The sequence below is a fragment of the Choloepus didactylus genome, chromosome 12 (genome assembly GCF_015220235.1).
Source record: "Choloepus didactylus isolate mChoDid1 chromosome 12, mChoDid1.pri, whole genome shotgun sequence".
In the NCBI taxonomy this organism is placed as follows: domain Eukaryota; kingdom Metazoa; phylum Chordata; class Mammalia; order Pilosa; family Megalonychidae; genus Choloepus; species Choloepus didactylus.
The window spans coordinates 2,677,617-2,687,491 of record NC_051318.1 but is presented as its reverse complement, the minus strand read 5'-3'; the positions used below and the strand labels follow the sequence as shown (position 1 = coordinate 2,687,491).

The following is a 9,875-nucleotide window of genomic DNA, read 5'->3' as shown; positions in this document are numbered from 1 at the left end:
GGTGACAGTGGGATTGGGAATGCCATAAGGACCAAACTCCACTTTGTCTAGTTTATGGATGGATGTGTAGAAAAGTAGGGGAAGCAAACAAACAGACAAAGTTACCCAGTGTTCTTTTTTACTTCAATTGCTCTTTTTCACTCTAATTATTATTCTTGTTATTTTTGTGTGTGTGCTAATGAAGGTGTCAGGGATTGATTTAGGTGATGAATGTACAACTATGTAATGGTACTGTAAACAATCGAAAGTACAATTTGTTTTGTATGACTGCGTGGTATGTGAATATATCTCAATAAAATGATGATTAAAAAAAAAAAATTACAGGAGAAGCTTGCTCAAAAGAGCCTTCTGAGTAAATCTTGGGTGGAGCCAAACATCTGCATTTTTAAAAAGAATCCATCCTAGTCGATTCTGAGCAGTCAGGGCAGAGCCCTAACTCTCAGAAGCATTGTCGCGTGGTGATTTCTGCTAAGCTGTGATCATAGTGCAATGGCCCTAACCTATTCAAGGTCACTAACACAGAGGATGGTTGAACAGCACTGTGCAGGGTCAGTACGATTGCAGCAAGCAAATCTGTTTGCTACGCCCAACTCATCCTTAGGCTGAGTGGGTGAGTGGCCTGATGTAAGGGTATAGGACAAAAGAAAATAGAAAAGTTATGTAAAATTTGTTAAGCTTCATATCCTCATATAAGACTGGAGGTGATAAAACTCTTCAGAATTTTGTAAGGATTAAATTTTGTGTGTAAAACCACATGCTATCTTACCTGATGCTTTGGCAGCCAACACATGTAACGCCCCTTCCTCTCAGGTTTCCAAGCTACCAGGCTGCTGGGCCCTGACCAGTTTGTCCACTAAAAGTAAGAGGCTTAAGCCACCAGGAATTCTTGAGCGACTGCCCTTTACTGAGAGTCTGGCTCTTTATTTCTCTGACAAGGCCTCTATCTTTATTTTTAATTCTTATTTTAGGATTTTAAATTATTATCCTTTATTTTATTAAATACTAGCCTTATTCCTTTTTGTATTTATTGTTTAATTCATTTCCATTTTATTGATGAGTCCTTCTTAAATTTTATTTTTAAACATATTTACATGTGTAAATTAAAAGACTCTATCCTTTCCCAGAAAGATGCATTGGATTTATAAGTGTGCTAGCTGATTGCTGATTTCTTTTTTCTTCTTATGGTAAAAAAGTGGGACCTTAAAGCCAGCAGTGTTTAAAAAAGTTCCTCGTCATTCCTCACTCCAGGTGACTGTATTCAAAATTTACGTCTGGGACACCCGCTCATCCCCATGTGTGTGATGGTGAACTTCAAGCATCAGCTTGGCTGGGCAGTAGTGTCCAGTTGGCTGGTCAAGCAAGCACTGGCCTGATTGTTCCTGTGAGGACATTTTGTGGATTAAAATAATCAGCCAGTTGGTTGCATCTATTGCTGATTGCATCTACAATCAACTGAGGAGATTGCCTTTGGCAATGAGAGACGTCTTGTCCAATCAGTTGAAGGCCTGAAAGGGAGAACTGATGGTTTCAGCAGCCAGAAGGAAGAATTTCCATCTCTCCTTCAGCCAGCCAGCTTCTCCTGGGGAATTCATTGAAAACCTTCATCGGAGCTCCCAGCTTGCAGCCTGCCCTATGGAATTCAGACTTGCCCATCCCCACAGTCATGTGAGCCCATTCCTGTAATAAATCTCATATTTACATTATATGTGCACATATATATCTTCTATTGGTTCTGTTTCCCTGGAGAACCCTGAATAATACAAAGTGAAAACCCTCAAGGCACTGAATAAATAAACCTGTGCACCTAACTTGTGGTTTTCCAGAGAATCACCAACAACACGCCACCTGTTTTGAATAGTCATCTGTTGATGATATTTCACTCTATTCTACCACTTCTCAGGAAGATTACGGCAGCACCCCTTCCAGCTCACGCTCAAGTCCAAGTTTCTCTGTGTAGGTTTCAAGTCGGTGAGACATTCTGTTTCCTTGCAGGGTTTCCAAATGCAACATGAAACCAGCACTGTGCTGGAAGAGAAAGCATTCCAGAAAACCAAAGCTAGGGAAATTCTCTACCATGGGGCACTCTCAGAATTTTCTACTTCACTTCCTCACTCCAGTGGCTTCTTGAAGAAGTGTACCAGGTCCTGTGCCGGCCATCGCCGAGCCTAATGATTTCTGCTCCCAGCTGTGCATCCGTGGCCAAGCTGGTGTCTTCCTGTGTGGCAGTCCTCAGTTTTACAGCCCCCCAGCAGCTGCTGTCCTGGTGGCAGGATTTTGTTATGCTACCACCAAACAGTTTCTCTTTGGGTACAGATTCCATTCCCCTTATGTTCTTATTTCAACCAGTCCCAGCGGAGGATGATATTCTCGTTGGGATCTGAGTAGATCAAGCCAATCTCTCTTTCATTCAAATAGAAAAGCAACTATTTTTCTTCCCGTCCTTTACTCTCAGGTCCCAGATCCCACCCCTGGCTCCCTCCCGCCTAAGCACGATCAGCCGATACTTCATTCCTGTTTCCGTGGTGCTGTTTGAGCCTTCGTGGCCCAGGCTGCACGGTGGACAGCTGGGCATCTGCCCCTTTACCCCTTGAAGACTGGAACTGAGCCTGATTCATCTTTGAACCTTCACAACTCAGCACAATCTGGGGTTTGTGAGGTGCTCATTTGATGTTAATACTTCATTCTCTAACGTTCTTTCTATAGCAGTAGTTTTATAAATTCAAGAAACACTAAATTCATTCAATTTCCTTTAATGAGTATTTGTTACAAAAACAGAGGTATAAAGTCTTGTTCCCAAGTCCAAACCATTTATTAACTTAACCTTGAGTTTTCCAAATTACCCAATTTGAAGTAATTCTCTTTATACCTGAAAATGGTTTTATTGAAATGTTTGAGATTAAAATATGTATTGCAAAAAGCATATGGCAAACATTTCAAGAGTACAAACTTAGTGGTAAAAATAACATAATTTACTGGTAAACCCACATTGTATTAGAAATGTGCAAAGCCTTTTGATGGAAAGGTTTCTTTTACACTGAGCACCCATTTTTGTGGTGTAGCTCTTTCTGCCTGGAGAGGTAAGCGCGTGCCTGCCTTTGTTTTATCCACTTGCTACCTATACTCAAGGCCCAGTGCTCCCGACGCAGTTAGAGCGCACCACTCTGAGATGTGAGTTATACTGAATCTGGTGACATCGGTTCTCTTGGGTGGGTTGGGAGGTGAAACCTGTGAGTTGCTGTATTCGCTCAATTCCCAACCCACAGGAGGCCAACCCCACCATTCCCTCGGGTTTCACATTCAGAAAACATTAAAATTTGCATTCAGAGAAGTTCCATGATTGCTTTTTGTGCTGATAGTTCAGTTTCTGAAGTCAAAGTGGCTCTCCTAATTCTTCTTTAAGGCCAAGTTATTGAGTTAGGGATGTATAAGCTTTGTTGTCTGATTTCTGGATTTTCACTGAGAATGACCTTGTCTTGAACGTCTTCTGGAACCTGATTAGGAAGAAGGGAGTATATAGATTTTAAATGTGATGAAAACTTAGGGTTTAAGAGTATGATATGTTATGCATAACCATACCAACTTATGCCATTTCCTATTAGAATAAACATTACATTATGTTTTTTTTAATATTGCCTCAAGTTATGGTGTTAAAGGCAAGGTTGGTTATCTTTTGATCAAAGTTACATGAAGATATTAAATTGAAATTTGGCAATATTAATTATTTTAAAAATCTGTATGAGTTTGGGTGTTTTAGAAGAAATTTCTGATAAACCCTCCAGTTAAAAATATTTGTGCAATTTGTCCTTTAAGTTCAAATGCCTATACAATGGATTGGTTTAAAATCAGATAGGCTGATAATTAATGGATTCCTAAGCTCTGCAATTTCTCTTGACTCTGAAATGTATTTATCTTAGAAATTTCAAACTTGTAATTCCAAACTTGTAATTTATTTTAAGTTACATGAAGGAAGTCTCTGATCTCTGAATATATAAAAATGTAAGACAACCTAAGTGAAGGAATTAGCAAATGCACATGAGTATAGTTTTGAAGAAAACTGTAGTGCATGTGTCATATATACATGTATGCAACCTACACATTATATATCAAGAATTTTGAAATTATATTAACAATCTTCTATATGTGTGCAGTTATAATCTACTGATATCTCAAACTACAACCTCATTTCAAATAATAGCATTTTTTACAGAGTTCAGGTCCACATGCAATCTATGTTTGCTCTGCTCTGGTTTTTAAGAATTTCTTTTTGACTCAAACGTACCTGAAACCAGCTCATTGGTTTAATCTGAACTGCAGTAGTTGACATGAGTGTAGTTGACTTGCATTCAATATTTGTTATTCTTAGATTCTGCTAACAGTGCGGAGCACGAGCAATTTATTTTCTGATTCTTATCATCAAAATACTTTGCCTAAAAATAGTCTAATTTTTCTCTCTGACAGGCAATAGGGTTCAGTAAAATATATCTAAATCCTTTCCTTTTCTTTGGTTTCTCTTGACATAACAAATCATAGGTCATAAGGGCACTTACTTGAGTCACTACACTTACCTAGAACTTTTCTGGTGGATTGTATCTTCCTCACAGGTGTGTCTAAAATTAAAAATTAAATAGTTGTCATTAGAAATACTTTGAAATTATGATTAACATCAAACAGGAGACCATCGATAAGCTGAAAAGTTCTGAAGCAAACTTGTAGAAAGGTTTCTTTTGGAGTTGCAAATAATATTGATGGCAGGAATTTTCCATTGGCAACAGATCAACAGACATTTGTTTTCCACGTATCATAGTGAATGTTCATTATTTGGAAAGTACATTTTTCATGATGGCATTTGGAGCACCACATAATGAGCCATTTTTGCATAGATTAAATGACTCATGACTTTTTCATTTTTTTTGTAAAAAGCCTAAAAAGCCTTAATTCTTGTTGAATGGATATTTAACGTTATGTAAAGTTTAGCAGAAGGATCTTCCCAGAGATATCCTCCCATCTTGCCAGTCAACCCAATTTGTAACGTATCAGACTTCTGTCTTTTTAAAATTCTCAACATTGTAGAGCAAATTGTGATTACTTTATATGGAGTATATGAAGACAACAAGATAGCATTGACCCGTTAGTTCTGGAAATGTAATAATAAGCATTTCTGGAAATGTGCACCATCATTTCCTCAAATTTAATTCTAACCCTACAAGACTATTTTTTTTAAAAATTAGTTAAAAATAAAGCTTTCATATTTAGGAGATTTAAATGTTTCATAACTATGTAGATTTTTGTTGCCAGAGTTGTAAAAATATTTTTCAATTCCCTTGTTTTTTCATTTAACTTAGACCTAATAGGTCTAAGCTCACATTCTCTCTCTGTTGTTGGGTATTTGAGATTACAGAATAAAGATGTGACCTCCTTGTCCTGCTTACCTTCATTTTTCTCCAAACTTTGACTCCTGCATTTTATATATCATCTGTACTTAGCAATGGAATCAACCTTTTTCTAATATATATATATATATGTATATATATATATTTTTTGCACTTCTCTGAAATCCCATAACAAGTAAGGCATAAAATTATTACCAAGAGTAATTTTAGCTGTGTGATATCAGTAAATTAAAAAGAAAAAAAAAACATTTAAAAAAGATTTTGATGAATTGTGATCCTGCTTAGTGAACACATTTTGAACGTGTCTTTTCTTCCCCCAGAATATGAGTTGTATAAATATTTACCACACCAAATTTGTAAGCAAAGCACTGAACTGCAGGAAACCTCATTAGCCTGGCTCACGGGGGAAGTCTATGTGAGATAGGAAAGGCTGAAGGATGGAATATCTGCAAATAGATGTATTTCCTTAACGTCAGGTTTGTTTGGTAACAAAATAAAGACCTGTAAAACAGGGTCGAGATGAGACGGACCCGAGCGAATGAGAACGGACTTGCTCAATTCAGAGGGGTCGTTTACTGCAAAAACTAGAGCCGGACCAGAGGCGTGTTTACATTCCTTTCCAAACCCAGCAAGGGCACTCAGAGCTCCTTCCACAGGCCTCCCATTAATGAAGTTTTGCTAATTTTTACATTAATTACTATTTTGTTATGGCAATATTGGAATATGAGCTCAACGTGGCAGTCAGACGTTTCCAGGAGAGCAGGCTGCAGTGCCAGCCGTCTGCTGCTCAGCAGGAGGGACGTGGTACTGGGTCACACCGAGAGAAGCAGAAGAAGGGGACACAAACCAGTCATCTGAGTGACTTGGTCCAAAGACTTCCACTCCGCTACGTGATTCCTAAAACATGCAGCGCTTCTTTCAGCCCAATTGTTTTCTCATTTCTACATTTTTACAAGGTTAAGGCTTTGGAAATTTAAGGTAAGCATGTGAAATATTATTTTGATGACCATTTAATGTTGATTGAAGATGATACTGATAGCCGCTGAGAGCTAAGTGCACGATGCTATTCCAAGTGCTTTTTGTACATTGACTCATCCCCACTTTTCATTCAGGTGAAGGAACCAAGGCAGGAAAGAGGGAACTGACTTTCGTTGGATTTGGAGCTCAGTTTGGAATTTGAACCTGCACCCGGATCCACTATCATCTACAGAAGTCACAAATCTCAACAGACTTGCATCTGCTGGGGACTAAAAAGACCAACATCTAGGATGAGGAGACCCAAGAGTTAAGAGATGGGTCCACAGACGAGGGAAAAATAGAATACCGTATTCCTAACTTCCAGCATGTATGTTTCCTCTCTTGGCCCTGGTAAATCTCAAATAAAAAGTTCCACTGTTTATAATGGACTTATTAATGGGGACTTACTAAAATATACTTACCCAGAGTTTAAGCCTAAATGAATTGAAACAATATACACAGGTGCTGCTACTAACTGATTCATTCTCTAAAAAAGCACTGCCATTCTACAAAGCTGCCTACACAGCAAGGATTAAAAAAAAAAAAGAATTCAATTTAATTTTCACAGTGTGTTAGCCTGTTCCCTAAAACTCCTAGATGTTTTCCTAGCTAAGAATTCAGCATGTGGGTGTAGATCAGTGACTTTTGTATTAGATATTACAGGATCCTTTGGTTCCATGATGACATTGTGCCATATACTCTGCGATCTGAAGGAAAATCTGGTGTTTTTCAGGCACAAAAGCTTCTATTAAGGGGAAATTCAATCATTGGTTGAATAAAAATTATTAATTGGTTGAATAAAATTTGTTTTTTTTTTAATCACTGAACAGTTTATAAACACCACATACAAGACCTTTCTCTATGTTAAAATAAAGAATAAAGAAACAACAATTGCCAAAATTACACAATGTCCCAAAACAATTTACATTTCTTGGGCATGCTGATTCAATTTTTAAAAAGATGCACAGAAAACGTATCTGCATTAATTTAGTATAATTACCAAACTTCAATTGCATTTCACAGTTTATAGTATATTTCAAAGAAAATATTTGTTTTTTCTAATAATTTAAATAGTTGTTTCTCTAAAATAATTTGTTGTCTTAATACTGCTATTGTTAATAAGAGTAACTAGAAATGTATTTATTCAAGTTCCAATGATCCAAATTTTAGTTTATAAATATTTACTGCTTCTTTGAATAATTACCATTCAGAATTTGTGTAAGATTTTTGAATTCTTTTTTTTTAACTCCTTTGCTTTAAAAGTAGGTCCGTTTAATGCCATAGAAAGGAACATTCCATAATTTGAAGATTAAGATTAATTTCATATGCAAAAATAATTTACATTCCCAGGTATAGATTATCATCCAAACTGTTAGAAGAAACAGATTCCCATTCCCAAGAATGTAGTTTTGGAAAGAAAGTTATGAATGCACTGTTGTTGCTATATCTATGCACTTAAGGGATCCATAAACATGCCTTTTATAATTGTTGTGGGGGCAGTGAATACATTTTTTAAAAAATGTTAAAAGCATGTCAATTTGGACTTCTTTGAACAACTAGTGATTTCAAATTCATTCCCTTTTCACATATTTAAAATATCCTTACAATTATCTGTATCAAAGAAAAAAATATTCATTGCTCCCCAAGCTGTATACCATAAAACTTTTTAAAGACTGTTAAAGCTAGTAATCATTTAGTCATAACCATTACTAAACTAACGTTAAACCAATCTGTTAGAACAACACACGATGTTGTTTTTTTAACCTAATTAAAAAAATTAAAAACCTTGCATGTTCAGTCTTTAAAAAGTTGAACTCCATCACCAGAACCTGTTAAAGGGGTTAGTTGTTGTCCTTTTACTAACCTCCCTGAAGCAGTCTTTTAATTTCTTCATCTTCAAACAAATGCTCATCACCACCTTCAATGAACTTGGTGACCTTGGTGACTTCTGAGAGGATACATGTTTATAGCAGAAATTGTTTACATAACAAAGACAGATGACTTGATGTGATTAATATTAGCATCTGCCCAATACTGAATTCCAGACCATCACCCAATTCTTCCTCAGTGTTTAGTGCTGCTTTTGATAAAGCAATTTTCTCAACAAGTTGTTGAACAATATGTAACAAAAATAAAATCAATACGGCTGCCAGCTGCCTTTCATTCCATATTTTTGAATCGTTTCTTATGTTGGTAAGGAACTTACACAAGGATGAGATAAAGTAGAAAATGTTAAAGACCTCAAAGATTATTTTAGACTAATACAGAGAGCTTATGTGAAATCGCATTCCTATTTTTCTAGACATGCTGACCTTCTTGCAACAATTTCTTCAGAGTTTCTTCTGTTTCTCCGCCTCCAGCAGAAATCCTAGTGTATTTTATTTCAGGACCTAAAAGAAAGACATTGTTTTTTTAATGGTCCAATATTACCCACATTTTACAAGTAAATCCACTGAGGTGCAGAGAAGTTAAGGTCACAAAGCCCATAAGTGGCAGAACTGGGATTTGGACCCAGAAACTCTGGCCCAGCACCTGTGTCTTTAACCACTATGCTATTGCAACAGCCTTCTTTCCAAAGATGGAAGAGCCAATCATCTAATTTATTTGGAGGGAGAAGCAGCCCCTAATAGCCAAAGCCATCTTGAAAAAGAAGAACAAAGTTGAATGACTCCCACTTCCTGATTTTAAAACTTATTACAAAGCTGCAGAAATCAAATAGCATGGTGCTGGCACAAGGACAGGCAACAAGGGGGCAAAGACTGTTCAATTGGGGAAGAACAGTCTTTTCAACAAAAAGTGTGGGGAAAACTGCATCTCTGTTTAGACTCCTACCTCACACCATGTTCAAAAATTAAGTAAAAATGGATCAAACACCTAAATATAAGAGCCAGAACTATAAGTTTCTAGAAGAAAACATAAAGAAGTATCTTCAGAACCTAGTGTTTGGCAATGGTTTCTAGACTTTATACCCAAAAGATGAGCAACAAGGAAAATATAGATAAATGGGAACCTCATCAAAATTCAAAAAGTTCGGGCACTAAAAGGACTTTATCACAGAATGTGAAAAGACAACCTAACACAACGGGAGAAAACATTTGGAAACCACATATCCAATAAGGGTTTAATATCCAGAATACATAAAGAATTCCTACGATTCAACAACAAAAAGACAAACATCCCAATTAAAAATGGGAGAAATCTTTGACTAGACATTTCTCCAAAGAAGATCTAAAAATGGCCAATCAGCACATGAAAAGATGCTCAACATCATTAGCCATCAGGAAATGCAAATCATAACCACATTGAGATGCCATTTCACACCCACTGAAACAGGTATTCAAAACATGGAAAATAACAAGTGTTGGAGAGGATGTGAAGAAACAGGAAACCCTCATTCTTGCTGGTGGGAATGTAAAATGGTGCAGCCACTGTGGAAGACAGTTTGGCAGTTCTTCAGAAAGTTGAATA

General features: G+C 36.8%; 1 protein-coding gene across 8 annotated transcripts in view; it reads right to left on the bottom strand.

The window, feature by feature from the left end:
• Nucleotides 1–2,734: 2,734 nt before the first annotated feature.
• Nucleotides 2,735–9,875, bottom strand: part of POSTN (periostin) — a 32,235-nt gene continuing 25,094 nt past the window's right edge. For 4 of the 8 annotated variants that reach the window (XM_037800262.1, XM_037800263.1, XM_037800266.1 and 1 more), the window contains 4 exons: nt 8,720–8,797; nt 8,272–8,355; nt 4,566–4,607; nt 2,735–3,491 (listed from right to left, as the gene is read on the bottom strand). In XM_037800262.1, coding sequence (XP_037656190.1) covers nt 3,454–3,491; nt 4,566–4,607; nt 8,272–8,355; nt 8,720–8,797 — 242 coding nt within the window. In that variant the 3' untranslated portion in view covers nt 2,735–3,453. The remainder of the gene's footprint in view (nt 3,492–4,565; nt 4,608–8,271; nt 8,356–8,719; nt 8,798–9,875) is intronic. The other 4 variants (XM_037800265.1, XM_037800259.1, XM_037800260.1 and 1 more) reach the window with 1 other exon arrangement.